Raw genomic sequence first — 26,367 nt, 5'->3', positions numbered from 1 at the left:
ATAATTGCTATTGAAAATCGTACAATTTATAAGCGTTTACAACAACAAAATGTGTTTGCAAGTACGCCCCCTCAGCTAGGTCGAATACCACGAAATAAATTACGACAACAATGTACAAATAAAAAAAACCTATTTCACGAGAGCATAAGTGGCAATAACGACCAGCTGCGTGTGGCTTATGAATTTTTGGGAGTGTAATATAAAACCTTAGACAATTGAAAACGGCTCGGATTTAATTACAAGTGTCTGCTTTTGTAGGCGGTACAAGAGATATGAATCAAATTGCAAACATATGGTTATAGTGGAATGTTGTTGTTGTGTAATGTTCCTGGTAGGAAGGAAAATGGTGAAATAGTGCAGAAAATATAGTAGCAAGTAATATAGAAAGAATGAAACAACAAAAGAATACCGATCTGATTGGTCTCTTAAGCAGATCCGGATTAGTCTTTACAAGGTTAGATGACCTAGTTCTGAGGTTAGATTGATTGCTACGGTTAGTTAGTCTTTACAAGGTTAGACGATTAATGTAATATTAAGTCAAGCTATTTCTGAGGTTAAGTTAATTAGTTCGCACTAAACTCACTAAAAGTCTAGTCTTCATTAAGAGAGACTTTTAATTTATATGGTTTTTTATATACAAGGTTTATTTTCCATTGCATTTCGTTTAAGTTCTAGATATAGATCTACTCCGACTCTTTCTGAGCCTTTCTACAACTCCTTACTCAAATATACATATGTCTGGATCAGTTAAAGGTCAACTTATACGGAATTTATGAGCTTCACATCATCGATTTTTTTTGTAAATTGGGGGTGTTAGAGTTTGATAAACTACTATCTGAGATATCCAGGTCCACTTTGGAATGTATATTCCAGAAAACTGTACTTCAATATCTTTACGGAGAACTATGATTATGCTCTCTTGTACGAAATCTCCTCACAACATATATTTAGCCTCTCTCGAGTTCTCACAGGGTGCCATATATGTAATATGTTTCTTCTATTATTTTATTGAAAATTATTGGCGTGTTCTTGTCAATAAATGTTTGTCCCTTTCACTCTGATTATTGTTATTGCTTTTCGAGGGAATTTAAATTAAAACTGTAGCAATTGATGACACAATTTATTGCCTGCTGCATTCCGTAGGGTGTTTAAGCGTCGTCTTCACAATGCATGCCGTGGTCAGACTATCTAGTATTCACAATAGTCAAGCTGGCAATATTTTGTTTTCATTTGATGTTTCGAATTACTATCACACGCACAATCGAATGTATGTGGTTTATAACTGTCTCAAATTGACATTTACGAATACTCTACGCTTTAATTTAATTGAAAAAGGTAATTGCTAGTGTCAACCGCAATACAACAAAATAAAGCGGATGTGCAGACTTCCAATTTGTGCTGCACGTCCTTTTTGAGAGCATACCACATTTTCAAGTTAATCTCTTTCTCCCGCTCTTTCGCTATCACGCGCTCTACCTTTTAATTATTGCAGGTACCATTCGATTCGTGGTAAGTTTGTCAGATTTAGGGTCAAATACCTAACAGAGTTGTTTTTCGTTGCATTTTTGTTGGTACATATTGTTTTTGTGCGCTTGCAAAAAATATTAAATTTCCTCTCCGCACATTAATCACTTTAATTGCCATTCATTTGGCGCATCCTGTTAATTTATTGCGTCACAGTTGCCTTGTAAACCATTTACTTCGTGGGTTCTGCGGCGTTCAATGGTAATTAAAATGCCCTACAGGGTTGTAATTTGATATAGCGGTTAGGTGAAATAAATCTGTTATGTTAAATACATAATTTCCGCTATTTAGGCACAGCGCAAAACAGCTGATTTACGTTATTATTTTTATGCATTGATTCACACTTTAAGATCAATGCTTTAACTGTCAAATTACAGCGCAGCTGTTTTGAATATTATTAAATGTCACTTTAGTTTTCATTTTATTATTTTTTATTTTCCCATTACAATAACTGACACAGACCTCGATAAGGTTCACGAAATCATTCCAATCTCTCGTTCTCCAAGTTTCTTAATAATTGTATTACTCAAGCCATCCAAATCGTGCAATGCCCAAGGCGTATTTGTTATTTCTAATTTGTGATCTTGACTTTGACACACTTTTCGCTTTCGCATGCTGTCGATATTAACAAGCACTTATGACGTGTCTAATTGCTGATTGCTTGTTAATTGTAACAGCTGTTTTGTATATATTTATTTATACTCCCTGCACCGCAACTCTGATTTTTTGTTGTTTTCTTAGTACTCATATTTGTTGTTGTTGTTTTTTGTATTTATAGCATAAGTTGTAATGTTATTATTACGATAAAAAGATTTCTGCTTAATCATCAGGTCTGGCAGGCACAATTATGGATTGATTGTACAACACTTTCCTCCCACAAATTTCCGCTGTTATTTCTAATATTTCTTCTAATTCGATCATAAGTTATGCAATATTGTTGACTAGTGCATGTAAACATTATGAAAATCACTTTTTTAGTAACGAAATTTCGGGATTAAAAGTAAAAAGCTTATTTGTTTTTAAATACAGTTAAACTTCCATAACTCGAACGTATATAATTCGAAGATCTCCATAACTGGATCTCTTGAATTGCCAATATCGGTTAGAAGCCAAATTTCTTTCCATCAGCTCAAACCACCTTAATTCGAAGTTCTCCATAACTCGAACTCTTGAGTTGACAATAGAAGTAAAATTTCATACAAATTTCCTTCCCTAAATCGAACTTTTCGTCAAGGGCATAATATATATATATATATATATTTGGCGTAGGAACCGCTTTAAGCGATTATAGCCGAATCCACCAGAGCGCGAATCGACTCATTCCTCCTTTTTGCTTTTTGGCGCCAACTGGAAACACCAAGTGAAGCCAGGTCACTTTGCACTTGGTCTTTCCACCGGAGTGGAGGTCGTCCTCTTCCGCGGCTTCCTCCAGCGGGTACTGCATCGAATACTTTCAGAGCTGGAGTGTTTTCTTCCATCCGTACAACATGACCTAGCCAGCGTAGCCGCTGTCTTTTTATTCGCTGAACTATGTCAATGTCGTCGTATAAATCGTACAGCTCATCGTTCCATCGCCTGCGGTATTCGCCGTTGCCAATGTTTAGAGGACCATAAATCTTGCGCAAAACCTTTCTCTCGAAAACCCCAAGAGTTGCTTCTGCGGTTGTGCGTAGGGCTTGGGACCCACCACATAAAAAAATCTCCCCAATGAAAACAAGGGCATAATACAAAATTAACATTTTACTATCGAGGCAGAATTTTAAAAGAGTCCATAACTCGAAGTGTTTTTTTGGGGTTATGGTAATTCGATTATAGCGTTTTCACACGGCCCAATTAATTGATCAATCAAAATTTTTATTGAGAAACCCTGTTTTGCCTTTCACACTGCCGGCTACTCGATAACCGATCAGCTGTTACACAATTTAGTTTTTGCTTTTCATCAGAAGTTAGTAAGTTTCATCAGCTGATTGCTATTTTTGATTTATTTCCAGCAGCGACAATTAATGCTATTTTATCAAAAAATACAGCCAATCGCAGACAAAGAACGTACATATATAATTACTATTACTGTCTTTGTCACAGAGTTGCATTTCTTTTTCAAGTCGACAAAAATTCAATAAAAAATTAATGTAGATTTTAATTTTGCATGGTATATCGATTTTAATCAGCGTTTTAATCGAGCAGAGTCCGGATCAATTAACTCTTGTGTGAAAATGCTATTAGGAAAGTTAAACTGTGTTTTAATATCAGAAAAATTTATGATATCCAATATATCACAACTCAAAAATTTATTTGTTTTTTAAATACCGAAATTGTTTTCGAAAGAGAATTAAGAAATTCAATTTTCCGCACAGCACTTAAAAGCAAACTTTAGACTGCCTTTTGTCTAAGACCATGGCTTTGACGAAGAAATCAAAAGTGAATGGCTTATTGACGACTTAAAATAGACGTCATCTTCCCCTTGCTAAATTTTTAAATTATTTAAAGCCAAAATCTGTTTACAAACAAAAATCTAAGTACAGAAGTTTGTAAGTATTGGCAAGAATCTTCTTTCAGATCTTCGAATATTCATTATAACATACTGATTACATGTGTTCATTGGAATGTTTTGAGTACTGATAACTTAGTTTTAAAATAAATATCAATACTTACAAAGATGATCTAATTTATTTACTGCAGTGACTCATTTTAATGAACTTACCTGAAATTAGAAGAAAATGGAATTGATTAGTTAAAACAATATAAAAAAGTTTATTAAAAAGTTTGAAGAGTTAAAAATAATCAAAAATGTAAATTTCAAAAAGATAATGTCATTCATTTAATGTCATATTTAACAATTCACACAAATTCACACGCCCCCAAAACACTTTTTATACACACATGACATTTTATACTCAATATAATGAGAATAATATAAAATTAGGCACTTAGCCTCAGTCATAAGCCATTCAAGTGATCAGCACCCAGTTCGATAACTTGTAAAGCAGTACAAACATAAAGCCGGTTAGGTAGTAAAGCGTTGAAAGTAGCTAATAAGCGAAATTAAGCAATTAGCAGTTGATTATTTGTTCTTAAGCTATCAAATGCAGAGTTTAAATCTGACAGCTGTCAACAAATTTGAAGTTGAAGATTTAAAAGCCAGGGAATTAATTTAGTGTAGGTAGATAGGAAAAATGCTAATTCAGTAAAATATGTAAAGTAGAATATTTAAGCTGTCTTAAGAAATGGTTTCACATTTCACTTCAGCACTATGTACACAGCCTTATGACATGAAATACCCGCTGGCGTAGTATTAAGTACAAACAGCAAATGACATGCATACAAATGATTTCCAAATGTTTTCGGGCGACTTATTTAAGAAATAGTCTGAAGAACTTAAGCAAATGTGTATTGTAAATGCCTAGTAATGAAGCGCTATACAACACTTCTGTTGCAGGCATGCAGAGTTGCACACGTGTAGCGTACTTTTTCAAATCTAGCGAGTACACGCTACTTAATTTTTTTATTTTCTTTCTTATGCAGCTTTTAACTGAAAAACAAAAAAAAACAATTAATTTAAAAAACTGAAACGCCAACCGCCAAGCACGAGGAGCCAGAATACCAGCAGCAGCACGTACGGCAGGCGCTGAGCCGCAAAGCAAAGCGTTAACACGTTGTTGCCGCTGTTGTTATCTGTTGTAAACCAATTTTAGTACGAGTACACAACGCAATAATTACGACAAATTTGCTGTAAATATTGTTGAGTTCGAAATTGCAGCACGAGATGGAGGAAATTTAAAGAAATTTGAAGAAAAAAGAACACGAAAAACATAAAATAAAATCAAGGCAGCCGAAATTCTCTACTCTCTGTTTGGTGCGTGTTTTATTGACACAATTTTTCAGCGCGGCAGTAAAGAAACGTTATTTTTCGCTAAAAAAAATACAGCAATCATGCTTTCTACATGCAAAACACGCGAAGAAGTTGACACGGGTAAATGACCAGCATACCAAAGATGGCGCGCCAAAGTGGAGGAGCTGAGTGTGTGTGACCAAATATGCTGCGCTGTGTTGTCAGCTTTACATACAAAGTTATAGCGTTTATACTTATATTTTTAATTGCTAACAGTTTATGACAGGTTTGCTCAAACGGTTTCAGCACAAAAAGTAGTATACAAAACAGCTGTATTAGTTAGCAAACTTTCTATGGACTTTTGTATGGGTGTTGGGGAACTTTCGTGAGCTCATGACAATCAGTCCGTTGCTTATGTCATACAATAATTTTGTTAGTTGTATATTATTGTGCTAATTACGCTTAAAAAGTGATAGACTAGACAAAAAAATATGTTTCCAAGTTTTGTAGGGTATGTCTGAGTTTAGAGGTGGTATAGTTTTTGAGAGAAAAGTCTGCTTAGATAGCGTTAAAGCATAATAAGTGAAAAAGTTGGTATGACAATTAAGAAAACCTTGCTCTTATCGGTTTTCGGTCACTAAAATATTTTATAAAAGCTTTTTTCGCCCTTCATAAAATAAGTTTAGAAGCTCAAAATAATTAAAATCGGTCTGGAGATCATGGAACTGATCTCTGATGTTCTCACAACTTTCACGAAACCACGAAACAACCAAACTCAGAACAAATGGTATTCAAACGTTGCCAGTTCTATGGTAAGCTGGATAGAAGTTTCTTCAAAAGCCTTTTCACACAGCCAAATTAATAGAACAATTAAAATTTGAATTCAGAAATCAGTTTTTGTCCTTCGCACTGCCGGTTACTCGATAATTGATCAGCGGTTATATATTTTTGTTTTTGCTTTTCATAAGAAATTGGTAAGTTTCAACAGCTGATTGTTATTTTCCAGGAATAGTCTGGCGAAAATCACCGCCAACAGAATCATGGCTTCACCAAAAATATTTTCGTTGTCGCGTAAATCTTTTAAAGTCTTGTGCAGTACCTCCAGCGACTTGAATATCTGGAAAATCTTCTTTATAGCTCTTTTTTTTGGCGATTTTGCCGACTGGTGTTTCGTTGATTTGCAATTTAGGAGTAATTTCCAGGTCGAATTGCCGTTTGTCTGCCTACTAACAGGTGTCAAGTTGCCCCTATTCCCATTATAACTGGGCGTTGAAAATGAGTGAAATCGGTTCAGGAATTACCTCAACCCTCATGTACAATTTTTCGATATATACTTACTTTCTAATCCTTCCCTGGCCTTCCATAAATATTTCAAAACTAAAATTAGCCAGATCGGTTTGGCCCTTCCCGACTTTTTCGAGACTAACGTCACAAATTGTTTGTATGGGTGATTAGAAAATTGTGGATTTAAGACTTTTTCAGGCAATTTTTCAAATTTTTCTCTCCGTAAGGACCATCCCGGTACCTCTAAAAACATTCTAAACAAAGAATTTGCGAAATCGGTTCAGCGGTTCTCGAGTTATGCGCTTAGCAACACATTTTGCGATTCATTTTTATATTATAGACTAGAAGAAATTTAAAATGTAATACCGATTGCTCCAACTTACCACAATTTGCAGGCTACTGTTGCATGCTTTAATTTTAAATACTGCAACATATTTGTTGTGTTATTAGAAAATTTTAAATTTTTGAAGCAAAGTTGACATTTAACGTAGTTATTGCTATTTTATTAAAAAAATGTCCACACTTCGCTTTTAACTGACGCCATTGCTCTTCAAACAACTGAACGTAAAATGCGTTTGACTTAACTGTAAATGAAGTGTTACCAGACATTCATTTGTTGATATTAAACTACGTTGACATATTAGAATTTAACTATGTTTACACCGTTTCCAGTCATTAATGACTGATGCGACCAATTTCGACCCTTGTACGCTAACTTAGATGAACATAAAATGTATTAAATTTCAAAATGCTGTTTGCGATTATTTTGCAATTACTCGAGTAATAGTCGAGTAATTAGAAAAGGTGTTTCGATGCAATTAAATCGTAAATTGAATGAAAATAATCGATTAATTTAATCAAATGATTAATCGTTGCCATCCCTAGTCACGATATAAAAATTAAATGTATATTGCTCGACATGGTTCAGTAAATCTTCAATTAAGTCCCATAGTTATTGTCCTCGATTCTCACAAGATAAACATTGTCTTCAAAGCTGTAAAGATGTCAACTCTAAATTCACAAATTAGCTAACGCTCGAAAAAGCGAAAATTTTAGCGTAATAAATATGCGCGACTAACCGAAAATCTATTAAAATGCAAATTAGCAAAAACCAAGCAGAAAAAAAATTAATTGAAAACATAAAACCACCAAACCAAACAACGATGAAAACGTACGAATGAGAGTTGATTAATTTAACGCTAGGTGATATAGATAAAACGCTTAGAAAGTGACAATGAAATTAAAGAAGAAAGTGGATTTGGAAATGTTTGACGTTAGAAGACAGCTTGCGAAAATAAGAAAAGTGAAAAAATAATAATAATACTAAGCACAAAACACTTAATTGAAAAGGTTTAGTGTCAAACTGCAGAGTATTAAAAGATTAAATGATTAATATTGAGCACAAAACTCAACAGAATTGATTATATATTTATGTGCCATCACTGCGCCGACCTCAAAAATAATAAAGCCATAAAAAGTAATTAAAAGAAAATAAAAAATAATATTTTAATGCTGATAATAATGTTATTACCATAAATATTTGGAAGCAATTCGAAATGCTTTGCAATGCGCGGTGCCTGAGCTGTGGCACTAAAAATACACACACTCAAATGCAGCCGTGTAGATACATATATATTTTATTTGAGTGCATACAACACAATTTGCTGCGCAACGCATGCAAGATTACAAAGCATAATCGTTTTCAAATACACCAAAAACCATAAATTCCAGTAAAAATATATTTTGTTTCGAAAGCCACTGTCACTTGACACATAAATTTTCGGGCGGCGAACAGTTGTTACTCATGGTTGCAGTATGCAACAATGTATATGTGCTATAAACAGACATATGTATATATATGTATGTATGTAGATATTCATATGTGTAGCGGGAAGACGAATATAAAGTTTTGGGAAAAAATCAGAAAATAAAAAATTTAGGACTAAACCGGCGTTGAGTGAGTCTATTGAAATTGTGGATGGTATAGTTTTAGGGCTTGTTGAGTTATTAAAGTGTTTGTATGTATGTGTATTTGTAAATAATAGTGTTTACATAAGCTAATTATTTCGGAAAATCAAAAATATAAAAATAAATTAATCAGAGCAAGCACGTTACTAAAGAAGAAAGTCTACAAAATTTATATTGAATCACGAGGCAAAGTATATTTCATTACATTCAATAAGGGGTAAGATAATTATATAAAATAATTATATATAACCCAGAATTACAAAAAAAAAACAATTAAATTTAAAATGAGTATTAAATTATTAAAGATTTTAAATTTTATGACAAATTTAAAAAAGTAAAAAAAAAATTAAAAAAAAAATAAAAAATAAATAAAAAAAATATAAAAAAATTAAAAAATATATATATTTAAAAGAATATTTAAAAAAATATATATATAAAACCTTAAAAAAAATAAAAAATAGCTTAAAAAAAATTTAAACATATTGAAAAATTTTTTCTAAGATTACAAAATTTTATAAAAATTAAAAAAAGTTTAAATATTAAAAAACATATACACAAATAGATTGAAAAAATATTTAAAGAAATATTCATTACAAATTTAATAAATGTTCAAAAAAAAATCAAATAAAATCAAAAAACATATAAAAAAAAATAAATAAAAATTAAAAACGATATAAAAAAATAGAAATTTGATAAAAAACATATTTAAAAAAATATTCATATATTATAAAAATATTTAAAAAAATATATTAAAAATTTAAAGATTAAAAAAAAATTAAGAAAATTATAAATATATATTAAAAATATTTATGACAAATTTAATAAAAGCGAATAATTATTAAAAAAATATTTAAAACTATATGATTAAAAGAATATAAATTTATTGCAAATTTAATAAAATTAAAAAAAAAATAAATAAATAAAATATAATAAAAATTAAAAAAAAAAAATATTTAAAAATTAAGAAAACAAATATAAAAAATTTTTTAAAACATTTAAGATTAAAAAGAAATTTTATTTATTACAAACTTTATAAAAATTAAAAGAAAAATATTTTAAAAATTAAAAAAAAATGTATATGAAAATATATAAAACATATATTTTAAAAAAATTTTAAAATTTAAGATTAGAAAATAAAATAAATTTAAAAAAAATTTAATTTAAAAAAATTTTAATTAAAAAAATTAAAAAAAAAATATTTAAAAATTAAAAATTGAAGATTTAAAAAAAAATATTTAAAAAATAAATAAATAAATAAATATTAAAAATAAAATTAAAATTAAAAAAAATTAATTAATTTTAATTTTATATTTTATATTTAATTTTATTTTTATTAATTTTATTTGATATTTGAATGTATGCACAATAATTTTTCCTGCGCACAAAATCGAATAGAAACAAATAAATACATAAATAAAGCGCACTCCCCCTTAGGCCGTTAGGCAGTTATGCTGATAACGGCAGGAAATGATTTTTATGCAATAAAAATATGTACGAATATTAAATTTTATTTACGCCGCTTACTGTCGCATTCAAAGCGATAATCATTGACAAAAAAGTCATAAAATAATATTTTACGATTTAAGAAGAATTGAAATGAGTAAGTAAAATGCAGAAAAGTATAATTTGTGCAGCAGAGGAGAGGTCGAAAGGGCATTATTTTGGAGCAATTGAGGGAGTGATGTAAGTAAAATTAAAAAAAAAATAATAATAAAAAAAATTAAAAAAATATAAAAAAAAAATTTTTAGAAATATAAATTTTACAAAAATTAAAATTAAAAAAAAAATAAAATAAAAAATAGAAAAATTAAAAATTAAAAAAAAAATAATAAAAAATAGAAAAATTAAAAATTAAAAAAAATAAAATAAAATAAAAAAAATTAAAAAAGCTAAAAAAAAAAATTTTTAGAGATATAAATTTTACAAAAATAAAATTTTTTAGAAAATGTTAAAAAAATATTAATAAAAACTGAAATTAATTTCATACTTAAATAAAATATAAAATAGAACAAAAAAATAAAATAAAAAAATAATAAATAAAAATAACTTTATTTTTACAATTTTATTTTAATAATAAAATAATAATTTTTACTTTACAAAAACAATGTGAAAAATATTTGTATTTAAAAACAAGTAATTTTTAATAGTATATTTTCTAATGCAAACGCATTAACCATTTAATCCTTCTCCTTAAATAATAACTGATTTCTTCGAAAATGAGTAATTTCAGATGGATCTATACCTAATAGAGAGTTGATGGCATTCCTATCTTGTTCAAAGTGCGTTTTACTGCAAGCACATCTCTGCTCTCAATTCGAAAATGAGTAAGTCCAGTAGAAATTAATAATTTCAATATTATCATGTAGGTTTCTGTAGTTCTAATCTCTAAGCAAGCGTTCTAACCCCGCACATTTTCAATATATCATCTTGGGTTTTGTAGCGCAGACGTCAAATCTCCACCTACCTACCATGTAAATGCGGTGCTTAACCTCATTTATTATTCCACTTACGGCTAAGCATAACAATTGCCACGCACAATAACATAATTTCCACGCACTACTTGCCCTCAGGTAGCAATGTACGTACGTACTTCCTTTCAATCATGCAACGTACGTAATTACAATGCATTACTGCTGCTTTCCACAATTGGAAAAGGAAAACCAATTTCCCGCTTAAGACGCATGCAAATAACCCAAAGCCATTTAGCTACTTGAGGATTAGGTGGGACTACCTAAAACAAACTAATAGAAAAAACGAACGTAAGAAGATTTCCCAAAAAGCCATAAAAATCCCGAATAAATTGCCCAAAAAGAGCCGAGAACGAAACGAACAGCACAACAGTATTGGCAATTGATATTGAAATTGACGTGTGTGTGGTCCGGTGCTCCTACTGCATGGACGGACGGACGGTCGCATGGTGGATAGTCAAATGGAAAAAAACAACATGGCCAGTTTGGTCTTTCGGTACGAGTGAAAATTAAAGACTACACTTGGTATCGCGTACTAATGAAACAATCAAGCACCTAGCACCGAAGGCAAAGACATGAATAAATGAAAGAATTTGAAAAGCGAATATAGAACTATGCAAAGACAGTCACAGACACATGTAATTGTAAGCATAATAGATTCAGTCGGGCATTCCAATAGACTATTTATTGGAAAAGAAAACTATTGAATGGAATTGTATAAATGAGTACACGTTGGCGTGCTGTGCGACATGCGAGACATAAAGCGAAATAGACAAATAAGGTATTTTGTGAACAAAAAAAAATAAAAATAAAAAATAGCAAATAATTTGTTGTTGTTGGCAATCAAGATATACATATATCAAAGAGGCGATTATGCTGCAGTTGAGCGGTTTAGCCGCCGGAGACTGAATTGTTTGGCAGCTAAGCGTAATTGTTGAACCAATTGTGGAATTTAAGCAGTTTTCAACAAACAGTTTTCGTTTTTGCGACAGTGAAATACTGGTAATTTAGTGTCTGCGAGGATAAAAGAAAAGTGCAGAAGCCAGGTTTTGTTAAATTAGAAATTTAAATTCAAGAAACTTCGTGCGAGATCTAAAACCAGATGGATCTTCAAGCTTGTAAAAATCAGAATAGACTGAATGAACCAAAGAATCAGTTAACTTTCTAGAAGAAATCGCAATTATAAAGAACGAAATCAACAGCCAAGATAACAACTTCCTTATCACACATTGCTAAGACGAACTAAAGCACTCCTATCATTGCTTAGACCCTAATCTATAAGGTTGACTTTGGATGTACATATGTTACATAGAGCTCTTTAAATATACTTCTTGGGATTAGATTGTTTAGATTCATGAAACTTCATGCAAGATCTGAAACCAGACGGATATATAACTCCCAGCTTGTAAAACTCAGACTAGACTGAATAAGAAACCAAAAAACGTTAAATTTCTGGAAGAAATCTTAATTATAAAGAACGAAATCAACAGCCAAGATAACATCGTCCTTAGAACACACTGCTACTAGGCGAATTAAAGCATAACTCAAATCAACTCTTAGACCTTAAATCTATAGGGTTGACTTTGACTGTCATAGAATGCATATTACACAGAGCTCTTTCTAAATATACTTTTTGGTCTGTAGAGCTAAGCCGATTTGAAGCAGAACAACCATCATTGGAATGAGTCTTAACTTTTCAGGGTTGCTTCGGACGTCACAAAATTATACCTAGAGTTCCATTATAATATTCCTCTTGAGACCGCTACTGAGACTTATAAAGACTTTCGAAGATCGAGTACTATAAACGAACTCTCTAAGAACTCTTTTCCATTTTAAAATGTTTTACTACACTTTTAAGGTGTTTGGACTGCCTATGAACACCGGTTAACTCATAAAACTCAAAAAGTCTTGGCACAATGCATCCATCCATCTTTCATATAACTACCCAACAAAACTATTGTCATACGAATGCCACATAACCACACTTTCGACAATTTCTCAACAATTTATATAAACACACACACAGACAATTCACGCCCTGCCGCAAATTATATGCGCATTAATCTCATTTTAACAGGAAACGAATAATAATGCCAAGCGATGACTTTGCAAAATGTCCCCTTATAATACCAATCCACTGACGAACGCCTGCAGCCACTTAAGAATTTGCCAAAAAAAAAAAAAGAAATTGTCATAAATGTGTTGTCGCAAATGTCGGAAATTGCTGAAAAATTATTTGCATGTCGCAAAATTGCACGCACCCTTGAAAGGTAATTTTTTCCCCCCAAATTTTTGTCAACCATATGTACGACTGACTTAAGTGTTGCTGCCTTTGTGCTTTGTGCATTAAGATATTAGTGCCGCCGTTTTCGACAGAGTTGTTAAGTTTCGTGTACCAGGTTCGAGTGTTCGGGTTCTTTTTGCTATCAATTGTATGTGTGTATATATTCTTATAATTTTGACATTTGCTTGTTTGCCGTTGTTTGCTTTGACACCAGCTGGTCGCCTGGCGGTTGGTTATTACACTCTTTTTGAATAAGGGTTTGTATTATTGTGATGTGACCACTTAAATGGCTTTGTGTGTCTGGATATACATACATATATGATTTTTTATTTCCAAATTTAAGTAGCAAAAAATTAGTTATTTGCACAAGTGGCTACAATAGTGCAGTAGGGCTGTGTTGATTTTTTTATTTTTATTTTTTAGAATGGGCGTGGCGTCGCCCACTTATGGGTCAAAAATCATATCTCAGAAACTACTCGACCGATTTCAACGTAATTCGAATTCTTATATAATATTTTCTTTACACACTGATGACACGGATGAAAAATGCGCGAAATCGATTTACAACCCCACCCATTTTCCATATAACTGGATTTTGAATTCCACCTGATTTCTTCACTTTATAATATAAACATTAGGGAACAATGATGATGATGACGGAATACAACTTTACACAAATACTGTATTTCAGCTGTGACATCACTTGTGGAAAAATTATCAAAATCGGACTATAACTTGTCAAGGCCCCGGATATCGAACATGAAGAACTCAGTGCCTTAGGGTAATTTTTCACCGAAAATAGCGGTAAATCTCGCAGATATCTTAATTTAATTCAGAGGGAATCTTTTCTTGTACCAAAAATGGTTAAAATCGAGTCATAACTAGCCTAGCTGCCATATACCTTATATTCGGTTAATCAAACTTCCTTTATACCACATATTAATCTGTGAGATATCGTAGCGAAATTGAAAAATGAGCGTCTTCAATATAGTGTATCTTGGTGATGTAAATGAGTAAAATCGGTTCAGAAATTTCCTCAGCCCTCATGTACTATTTATGATGATTTTCGTTATTCTAGTGGATTTTATGCGGAATATATGGGTAAAATTTTGTGTTATCTTAATAAAATTACATCAATAAATTGCGAGAGCATAAAATGTTCGGTTGCACCAGAACTTAGCCTTTTCTTACTTGTTAAAATTAAAAATGATAAATTAAGTCGAATTTCATACCTATACTCTTTGAACGTTCAAAATGCAAAAAAAAAACTATTTTCAATTTTCTTAAATTTTTTTTAATTTTTTTTTTTAATTTTTTTTTTTAATTTTTTTTAAATAATTCTTTTAAATATTTTTTTTAAATAATTTTTTTTTTTAATTTTTTAAATTTTTTTTTTTAATTTTTATTTTAATCTTATTTTTTTTTTTGTTTGAAAATAACTCTTTACCACTACTTCACAATTACTACAAATTTATTTTGTTTTCGACATAGGCCCACAACGAATTCCACACTTTAACTAATTTCTCATTTAACACACAACTCATTATAGGCAATTTAACATGAACGGGCGCAATCGGCAATAAACATGCATTTCCGCATTAACCGCAAACAGAATGTTGTTGTCGTGCTGCAACATTACAAAATTTTAATGATGCATACAGCAACGCTACAAAGTTGGCGGGCAGTCAATTGATGAAGATGGCAGCAGGCAGAAGCGCATGGAAAGCATGCACAAATGTATGTCATACTTAGATTAAACTTAAATTGACGAATCATGTGAGGTACTGTTCGAAATGCAGCGAATGGTTGAAGATGTGAGTGCAACAGCGAGTGCATGTAATGTGAAGTTAGCGTTGAAAAGTAGATAGACAAAATAGCAGTTAAAAGTGATGAGTAAAAGATTAAAACAGTAGAAAATGAATTTAAAGTGTTTGTGAGAGCTGTGAGTTTGTGGATTAAAGTAAATTTAGAAAATAGCAATGATTTTTAATTACACATAAAACTGCAAGCAAGCAAAGCCACTGCTTTCGATAAAATTAAAAAAAAAATTAAACCATGAAAGAAAGCATAACTCATTCAACATTAATTTCGCCCAAAAGGAATTCCAATTAAACATTTAATTATAATAATTTATTGCCGTTTTCAATTTAACCAGCCCTCATTGATTTGTGTAGTCGAAGATACTGACTCATTAACGAAAAATGCAATGGCGAATGAGTGATACAAGAGTCAATGAACAGCAGGTAAGGGATTGTCCATAGTCTAAACCACAGGTAAGCTTAAGGGTTTCAGTAGAATTATTATTGTTAAGAAACGGACTGATTGAATTACACTTTTTTCATATAATTGTTTTTTTGTTTTCTTTGATTTTGAACGCCAACTGCTGACGCAAGAGAATACGCGTCATACGCTTGAATGGCGGGTTAAACAGCAATTGTGAGAACATGCGCGGCAACAAGTTGTAAGAGATTGTGCGCAACAGCTGGACTGCATGCTGACTAATGCGCGGAGCAGCAATATACGAAATAGAATGCCAAAATAATGGAAATATATGTATGTATTTATTTGCCGACGCAAGTGAACAAAGTGATTTGAGCGCTGATAAAGTAGGCACACAAGCAAATACAAAGATATGAGAAATTACATTTCATTGGAATTATTCATGTAAAAAATGAATTCTTCAACGAAGCGACTACCCGCAATTACCAATTATACAGGCATAATTAGTTGACTATGTGTAGGTGGAGCTGTGGTAGTTTATAAGTAAATAACACAAACAAATACTATACACAAACTCAAAATAAATCTACCGCGCAGCAGCACTTCTCTTGCAGCCTCTACTCATAAGCTGTACGCAGTGATTTATCTCAGGTGTACAACAAACAAGCTCAATTGCTGTTCCGGTTGTACGTATGCGGCTTTTGTTTACCTCAAAATGCCATATCCGATTATGGATTTTTTGGTTGGCTGTGGATTAAAGTGTTTTTGTACTATGGTGAAAGAAGGAAGAAGGCATGGCGCGATTGTTATTTGAGCGGATGCCAGAACGTTGATGATGAAAAAAATTATGCCAAAACCGGATGCAGCGCTGTGGGAAATTCGTGGAATAAAATATGTGCAGACAAAACAATTGTTGGTGAAAATAAATAATAATTAAAATTTTTTTAGACAGTGTAGAACTTTCAAAAATTATATGCAAAAAATCAATTAAAACTTTTATCTGTTTTTTTTATATATAAAATCAATTTAAATTTTTAATTCGAAGTGATTTATTTGAGTTTTCTGCGTATGCCCCAACGCATGGCGCACAATTCTATGAAATTCAACATGAATTCCGCTTAAAGACAAATATCTACATACATATATACATATACTACTATACAGTTGGGGTCAAACACACAATGCTGGCTGTGGGGCACACGTATGTATGCATACTCATGCGCCGTCTGTGAATGTCAAATGGCGCACAGCAAGCGTAGAAGACAAAAGAAGTCCGTTTTAGTATACAAAAAGTAAAGCAAACAAAACTCAACTTCAAGCTGAGTCATTGCAAAAGTATGGCACTGGTAGTGTATGTTGCCGCGACTTAAGCGCTCGTTGGACGGACAGCTGAGTTGAAAACGAGATTTGAGTGGCGCGTTTTTTACAGTTTATGCGCCGTTTGGTGGTTGAAAGCAAGGTAAGAATGTAAGAATAACTGTTATTAAAAATTTTAGATTTGGAAATAGTTTTTGTGCTGCAAAAAAAACATTATTTAATTTATTTTAAATTTTTAATATATTAATTATTATTATTGCATTTTTGATTTTATTTTTTAATATCATATTAGTTTTATTTGTGTAATTTAATATTTAATTTTTACTTTTCAATTTTTTTGTGTGCTGAGAAAAATATTAAATATTTTTATTATATTATATTTTTATTTTGTCATTTATATTCTAATATTTAATATTTTTAATATTTTATTTCTTTTTTATTAGTTTTTTCATCTCGCTTTTTAAATATTTCACTTAATTCTTTAACATTTTAAATTTTTCGGTTTTATAATATTATTTAATATTTTTTTTTTATATTTCTTCTTTTTTTCATTTATACATTTTTATTTTAATTTTTTTTTGGTATTATATATAAAATTTATTTCATTAAACTTTTCAATGTTTTATTTATTGTACTTTTGTAATTTATCTGTTAATATTTTATTTTACTCTTTTTTGTGTGCTGTGCAAAAAGAAATATATTTAATAATTAATATTTCAGATATCAAATATTTTTTTTATTTTTTAATATTAAAAAAAATTTAATATATAATATAATTTTTTAATTTATTTTAAATTTTTAATATATTTATTATTGCATTTTTGATTATTATTATTTATTTTTTTTAATATTTTCTTTTTTTTCTTTTATTTTTTAATATTTAATTTGTTTCATATTTAATTTCTTTTTTATTAGTTTTTTCATCTCGCTTTTTTAATATTTCACTTAATTCTTTAACATTTTAAATATTTTCGGTTTTATAATATTATTTAATATTTTTTTTTTTTATATTTCTTCTTTTTTTCATTTATACATTTTTATTTTAATTGCTTTGTATTATATATAAAATTTATTTCATTAAACTTTTCAATGTTTTATTTATTGTATTTTTGTAATTTATCTTTTAATATTTTATTTTACTCTTTTTTGTGTGCTATGCAAAAAGAAATATATTTAATAAATAATATTTGAGATATCAAATATTTTTTTTATTTTTTAATATTAAAAAAATTTAATATATAATATAATTTTTTAATTTATTTTACATTTTTAATACATTAATTATTGCATTTTTGATTATAATTTTTTTTTGTATTATATATAAAATTTATTTCATTAAACTTTTCAATGTTTTATTTATTGTATTTTTGTAATTTATCTTTTAATATTTTATTAAATTTTTTTTGTGAGTTGTGAAAAAAGAAATATATTTAATAAATAATATTTGAGATATCAAATATTTATGTCATATTATTTTTTTTATTTTTTAATAATTAAATTTAATATATATATTTTTTTATTTATTTTAAATTTTTAATATATTTGTTATTATTATTATTGCATTTTTGATTACTATTATGTATTTTTTTTAATATTTTCTTTTATTTTTTATTTTATAAAAATTTAATTTCTTTTTTATTACTTTTTTCATCTCGCTTTCAGTGAAATATTTACACATAATTCTTTAACATTTTAAACGTTTTCGGTTTTATAATTTTATGTTATTTTTATTTTTTTTTGTTTTTTAATTTCTATTTTTTTTTTGTATTTAGAATTTATTTCTTATTTAATACTTTTGTCATTTTTATTATAAATAAAAAAAATATTTCATTAAACTATTTAATATTTTATTTGTTGTATTTTTGTAATTTATCGTTTAATATTTTATTTTAAATTTATAATTTTTTGTGTGCTGCGAAAAAAAGTAGATACAATAATTTTACTTTAAATATCAGATATTTTTAGTGTAGGTAGGTAATTTTTTTTTGTACATTTTTTTATTTTTTTTAATTTTTTAATAATTTATTTTAAATATCAAATATTTTTATTATATTATGAAGGTATTTTTTTGATATTTTTTTTTAAAGAGTTTTTTCATATTTTCTTGTTTTTTTTTTAATTTTATATTTTTTTATAATTTATTTTTATTTTTTTCTTTATAATTTTTTTTTCACATCTACTTTTAAATATTTTATCTAATTTTTAGTATTTGTATTTATTTATTTTATTTTTATTTAACTTTTTATATTTTTATAATAATTGTATTTATTTCTTTACCGTTTTTTTTATCATTTTGTTTATTATTTTTTCCCGTTTTTATGCGTTTAAAATTTATTTCCTATTTAATAATGTGAAAATTTTTTTTAATTTTTTTTTTATTATTTTAATTTGTTTTGATTATTATACTTTGTATTTAACGGCATTTTTTTATTAGCTTTCCACTCATTGTGTAAACATTCACAAAATTTTTTTCTGATTTCATTAATATTTTTTGTCTAATTTTTTCTCTATTTTTTATCTAATTTTTAGTATTTGTATTTATTTATTTTATTTTTATTTAACTTTTTATAATAATTGTATTTATTTCTTTACTATTTTTTATCATTTTGTTTATTATTTTTTCCCCGTTTTTATGCGTTTAAAATTTATTTCCTATTTAATAATTTTAAAATTTTTATTTATTTATTTTTTTTATTATTTTAATTTGTTTTGATTATTATACTTCGTATTTAACGGCATTTTTTTATTAGCTTTCCACTCATTGTGTAAACATTCACACAATTTTTTTCTGATTTCATTTTTAATTTTATTGTCTTTTTTTTTGTTTTTCAAATCAAAGTCATTGAAGTATCTGTAGTCTTTTGTTTAGTTATTACATAAGCACATATTGAAGTAAGCAAATTAGCATTATTATTGTTGCAAACAGGTTTTGAACATCGCACACGGTTCTGAGGTAAATGTTTTTTGTTCACTTTTAGCTCATATCTGGTCAGACATGTTTTGTTTTCATTCACATAGTTATTTATATATGTATGTATGTGCATACGTTTGTTAGAGAGCTAGTTAATCACCGTTAGTATTAATAAACAATTTTGTTGTTATTATGAATCAGAATTATATAAATGAAGTGTTGATATTTTTTGTTTATTTATTATTAATATATTTTATTTATTTTATTTTATTTTATTTTATTTTATTTTATTTTATTTCATTTATTTTATTTTATTTTACGACAAGTTGCGTAATTATAAGTTAATATTTTCACGCCTTACTAATACTGAGTACATACAAACATACATATGTAATGTAATTACACGATATGTAAAGCTGAAATCCCAAAGACTGTGTAGTAAGAAAAATATTAAGTAAGCAACTAAAGGTATTACCAATATTTTTTATCGTTAAAAAATACAATATTCACTCATTATACATAGGTTGGGTTGGTATACACTGCAGTACATCAGTTTATCAGCATTTTTAATTAAAATTACTTTTTGCAGTTTTCTATTGTTTCTGACGTAATGACTTCTCATCAAACAACTTTTTTATAAAAAATGAAAAATGAAAAAATATTAATTTGTTGATTTATTGCGTTCTAATGTTAGAGCAAAAGCTGTTTTAGCATATATATATGTAAGTAAATAAAATATAAACAAAATACCGAAATTCGGGGCTATTGGGATGCCGAAACACATGTTTACAGTGTTCAAACGCAACTCAATAACAACCGCATCTCGAAAATTTCATTTGACAATCCCGAAATTATAATTGAAGTAATTTAAAATTAATATGTTGCAACCAACAGTAGCAAACGGTAACAACATTTTCAATTAAATTTTATTGATTTTTTTCACAACAAAAAAACACATTATTATGCCTTTTATTCATAGCTGACAGTCAATGTGAGTGCTGTGCTATGACAATGACGTGCACTTAATTGAATTTCGGCATATGCTATTATTGTTATTTTAACTCCTTTCGCAAAGAGTTGAAAGGCCACGCAATTGAAAGGAAAAATAAAAAAAAAACATTGAAAGCAACTACTCGCAGCATAAGTGTGTAAGCGAAAAGCGGCTTAAAATTGTTAAACAAAAATATTATTTCATTTTGTATCAAGATTTTCGAAATCGAAATGAACCATATAAAGCCGAGCAGGTGCCAATAGACGGCGTGTAGTAATCGCATTATGGCACTGCAATTGTTATTATTTTCATGACTTACATACATACTAACTATATAAATAATTAAGTGAAAAAGTTATACCAAATCACGGAAGTGTGGAAGAAAAATTTAATAAAAATAAAAAAATTGTAATTGCGACCCTGACATCATATATATATTTATATATCAGTCATAAAAACTAATAACGGCGTACAAATTGATAGTTAATTTTCGGGATCTATAGTTTTGAGTTTAGCAAAAGTAAAAGAATCGTGAAAAATTTTAGAATAAGAAAAAATATAATTTGAAAGTTTTTGTAAATCGATAGTTAATTTTCGGGATCTGTAGTTCTGCAAGAAAAAGTAAAATAATCTTAAAAATTGTTTTTAAAATATTACTTTAAGTTTTACTGAATTTCGGTATTGAAAGCTTCGGGATTCGAGCAAGATTTTTTCATTTTTAACACATAAAAATTCAACTAACTACTTTTTTAACCCTTCACTAAAGGGTTTTTTCCGAAAAAAATACTGCAAAAATTGAGGTTAGAAATTTTTGGTGTCTAAATAACACAAAAATAACATTAAATGGACAAAATTATTAATTTCAGCACGAAAATACTAGACCATTGTATGAATTAGGACACATATTTTTGAGGTTAGCAAATATTTATACCATTTTGAGGTTAGCAAATATTTGAAAGATTGGCTGCGGATTTTCGTTAAATTCTTAAAACAAAATTACAAAGTTTGCAAGCTTAAAAACCACACAAATATAAAGTCGTAAAACCATAACATATGCGCATTTACGTACAGATTACGTATACTACGCAGAAAAGTAAGTTTTAAAGTTAAAGATAACGAGTAACTTATCTTATCGCTGAAAAGTAAACATAAGAAGCCATTGATATCGATAAACCATGAAAAAATTAAATAAATCAAAAATAAAAATTGTATAGAAATATTTATTTAGCGGGCGAGCGGGTGTAATGAGAAATGTGGCGCCGATTTTTTTTTATTTTTATTTTTTTAATTTCAGCAAGTTAATTTTATTTTATCTTTATTATTTTTTTTAATTGCAACGATTTATGCCACATTCTTGCTGTGCTCTCACCAATTTTCAGTTTCCAGTATGCTTGATTAGTACACTGTACCCCCCTAAAAATACAGGTTCGCATATGAAACACATCGCTGCTTTGTCCGTTATCAAAACTATGCACTATTGCGGCTCTTACACTTCGCCTTACGCTGCGTAATTACGTTTAATTTGTTTTGGCTAATCAATCATTTGACTGTTTTTCTGTGTCACTGTCAGACCATCCCCGCCGTAACGAAGATAAGCGCACATGTGCGATTGCCTTAACGAACCACCGACCGCGGCATATTATACATGTCGGCTACGGTTACACTCACGTCTAGTTTGTCATTTCGTTTTATATATGTATACTTCTACTCGTTTGTTGTAGTCTTATTTTATTTATACTTTTTCTGATTCTTTATCTTTTATATTTGTATCTATACAGCTGTTCGTGTTGTTGTTTCAACGGTTGGTGTGTACTTTTTTGGGTTTCGTTTTTGTTGTAATACTATTTATGGCGTTGCTTGATAAGCGTTTATAAGTTGATAGATAACTGTTTTGGGGCATAGAAAGTGTTACCTTGAAAATCAAAATAAAAAACATAACTTTCGAAGTCCTACTCCCAATGGTAGTTATAGACAGCATGTGGATCTTTGGAGATTCAGAAGTAATACTTGCTTAGCTGAAGACCACCACGCCTTCCTAGAGTGGGGATCTAAGCTATACTTATGTAAGACATCGAGAAAAGCTTGAAAATTAGCTATTTATGGCGTTAGAAGCATGAAGAACTTCTAAGATTCAGAAGATGTAATACTTGCCTAGCTGAAGATCAATACGCCTCCCTAGAAGGGGGGATCTCAGCTTTACTTAAGTCACCGAGAAAGGCTTGGAAATGAGTTTCAGATTCAGTTTGGGATGCACAGAACAACTTACATTCTATTTAGAGATCCGCTTGGAATCTTAAATCAGCGAGAAAAGCTTGAAAATGAGCTTCAGATTCTGTTTGAGATGCGCAGAGCAACTTATAATCTATTTAGAGATCCACTAGGATTCTAGCAATACCGAAACAAAAACTTGAAGCTTACAAACAATGAGTATTGATTTGGCACAGACTCTAATAGTATAACACTTGATGACTACTCATAAGAAGTATGACAAAAGATCTGGTTTTGAAGTTTCCTCATTTTAGAAAGTCCACCAAAAACAAATTATCACGATTTTCTACACTTTTCACTTCCAACTCACCCGAATGATGTCCTGCATCATCGTCGTCTGTTGTGCCGGGTACTCTTAGGAGCTGTTGACTACTACAACTTGTGTCAAGCTCACGCAATGAGCTATCCTGTTGTTGATTATGCGACTCATCCGCTGCCGAGCAGTTCAATGGTATATCCAATATTTTAAAACGTTCGCGTATTAAGGTCGTACAACGGTCCGAACGAAAATACGTTTCGAGCTCATCCAGCGCCAACGGGCACACATCATAATTCAAATAGAAGTCCTTACCCCAACTGCCCGAACAGTCGACCATATTAGCAGACGTTGCTGATGATGACGACCCAGACTGCTGTATATTCTGTTGATGTTGACTGGCGATCGATTTGAGTAGCGAATTATTACGCGACAATTTCGTTGAATGCGCACGACGTATGAAACTTAACGATTTCTTTGGTGGTGACGTCACCGCCTGCGTTTGTATAGCGCTCGCGTTCTTTGGTGAGGTAATCGTTGTATCCGTACTAAAACTCTTCGTTGCTTTCGTTTTACTATGTTCCAGGCTCATGGATGTCGATGAGCACGTATTGCTTATGGGTAACTTTGATGTGGATTTCAGTAGGAATAAATGTTTGGGTGGAAAAGTTTGTGTTATCAGCGACGTGGATGAACTGTGCGTGAGTTTGTTGGCATCTTTACTTTTGTTAGTGCCAACAGTGTTGATCGTTGTTGTTGTAGCGCTAGCGCCAATATGACTAGCCACACTACCACCAAATAGATTATGATGTACCTTGGTGAGCGGACCAATTAGACGTGCAGTGCGCGAAGTGCTCGTAGCACCACCACCAACACCCGGCGATTTTGTAGTTTTCGTCTGAGCGGTAGTACGCGTATTGCATTCGTCAAACAATGCCTCCGACTGTTGTAATACAACTGAAGGGGATAGATTTTGTGGGAGCGTTTTGGACTTAGCGCGCAATAACAACGGTGGTGTGGCGTTTGTATTCGGTTTGACAGCAGCTGCGGCTACACTCAGTAGGTTGTGCTGCTCCACACTGGGCACCGATAAGATATTCGTGCGCGAACGTGATTTCATCATTTTGATCGGCGTCGATGTGTTCGTTTGTATGCGACTTATCTCTGAGTCATCGTCATCGTCGTCGTTGTCGCCATCGTTGCGATTGTCATCGGTATCCATATCCGAATGCGCTAGCGATTCGTCGTCAACAACATCAATATCCGAATCGTGCGCATCTATGTTACGCCAATTGTCAGCACGTTTGCTCGGCGTTGTTGTGCGCACACTATTAGCACTACTGTTATTCATATTTTTATTAACACTGCTCGTTGTTGCTGGCTTGCCGTGCGTTGGCGGTGTGGTTCTAGAGCTGCGCGCCTGTTTGTTGGGGGTCGCCAGCACAATATCGTCCTCATTGAACTCGACCAGATTACTACGAGTTTTTGTTGGCGGCGTCGACTTGTTGTTTGTATTCGTCGTCGCCGACTGCGCGATTTGCAAGTGCTCGTCGTCCAAACTTATGCCGTTTAGCACGATGCCATAACGCTTCGTTTTGGCATTTACATTTGTTGTTTTTTGCAACGACTTGCTGTTCGGCAGCGAAGCGGTTGTGGCGTTGCTATTTACAGAGCTTTTACTGCTCGTGCTGTGTCGTTTCTCGGACTTTTGCGTTAAACGACTCAGCTTTAATTTCTCCTTACCGGCATTTTTGTTGACCGCTGGCGCGTTTACCTGTACCGTCACATCACTATCCTCATCCAAATCTGTATCGACTGTGTTGCCACTGATGGTCCAATTGAAACCACAAGGTGGTGACATTTTCTTTACACTATTGCGTTTCACTACAGCACTACTGGCACTGCTGCTGTTGCTACCGCTTGCGCCGAAACCCAAAGTACTGTTGGTGCGTTCAAAGAGCAACGCCGCCACTTTCGATGTTGCGCTTGCGTTCTTCAACGATGTCGACTTCTTCAAATTATTATTATTACTATTCTTTTCAGCTTTGCTTTTGCTGCCGTTTCCACTGCCGCTAGCGCTACCACCACAACTCGACACACTCTTCCGTTCCGGCGCTGTGCTCGTACTGGTATTGGAGGCGCTCGAGCGTCCACCTAGACTGCTGGTGTCGGCGTGCTCTAAACTCTGACGACTTGACGGCAAGTCGTTTGACTGACTCCGTGACGCCGCCTGTGCGTTGTGTTCGTTGTCGTCGTCGTCGTCGTCCTCAATCACAAGCGGTACATAGAATGTTGAGCGACGACGCTGTTGCTTCTCCTCAGCGTTGACGCTTTGACTTTGGTTATTTATTGTTACTGCTGTGGCAGTTGGGGGTGTGGCGTGCGCCTTACTGACGCTAGTCGACGTACTAAGCAGTATACTTGTGTTGTTGTTGTTATTGAATTTTTGTGGCGTTGTTTCAATGGCTTGCAACATTTTCGTGGCACTTTTTGGTTAGTGTTCGTGTGCTGGGTTTGGGGTTTAAGTGCGTTTATGGCTATGACCGGGCGCAATCATGCTTGACTACATACATATGTGTGTGTGCGTGTGTTTGGGCGCTTTGGCGTCTGTAAGCGTGCGCTGGTGTTGTAAGAAATTATTTTAATTTTTTTAAATTAATTTTTTTTTTAAATAATTTTTTATCTATTTTTTTTTAAATTAATTTTTTTTAATATTTTATATATAATTATAATATTATATATTCTTTTTTTTATTAATTGTTTTCACTTTAAAAATGGCATTTGAACACAAATACTTTTAGTTTTGGTTTCAAATATTGTAAATAAAATATCAAGTTTACACGTTACATTTTACACATTCTTTTTTTATTTTTTTAATTTTGTTTTCAATAAAAAAAATATATATAAAAACACTTGAAACTTTTGCACAAAAATATGCGATTTAGTACTTTTAAAATATTTTTTTATGAATTTTGCAACTTCTTGTTTTCACTTTTATATACTTTTCTTTACATGCTCCTTTCGTTTTCACACTTTTTACTTTTTTC

General features: G+C 30.8%; 1 protein-coding gene across 2 annotated transcripts in view; it reads right to left on the bottom strand.

The window, feature by feature from the left end:
• Positions 1-25,984, bottom strand: part of LOC105218036 (ras GTPase-activating protein raskol) — a 76,267-nt gene extending 50,283 nt beyond the window's left edge. The window contains exon 1 of one of the 2 annotated variants that reach the window (XM_054230716.1): positions 23,375-25,984. In XM_054230716.1, the coding sequence (XP_054086691.1) occupies positions 23,375-25,796 (2,422 nt within the window). In that variant the 5' untranslated portion in view covers positions 25,797-25,984. The remainder of the gene's footprint in view (positions 1-23,374) is intronic. The other variant, XM_011193372.3, reaches the window with a different exon arrangement.
• Between the last annotated feature and the right edge of the window lie 383 nt (positions 25,985-26,367).

Source organism: Zeugodacus cucurbitae, chromosome 5 (assembly GCF_028554725.1).
Source record: "Zeugodacus cucurbitae isolate PBARC_wt_2022May chromosome 5, idZeuCucr1.2, whole genome shotgun sequence".
Taxonomy (NCBI): Eukaryota; Metazoa; Arthropoda; class Insecta; order Diptera; family Tephritidae; genus Zeugodacus; species Zeugodacus cucurbitae.
Note: the sequence above shows the minus strand (reverse complement) of the source record. Positions and strands in the feature narration are given on the sequence as shown.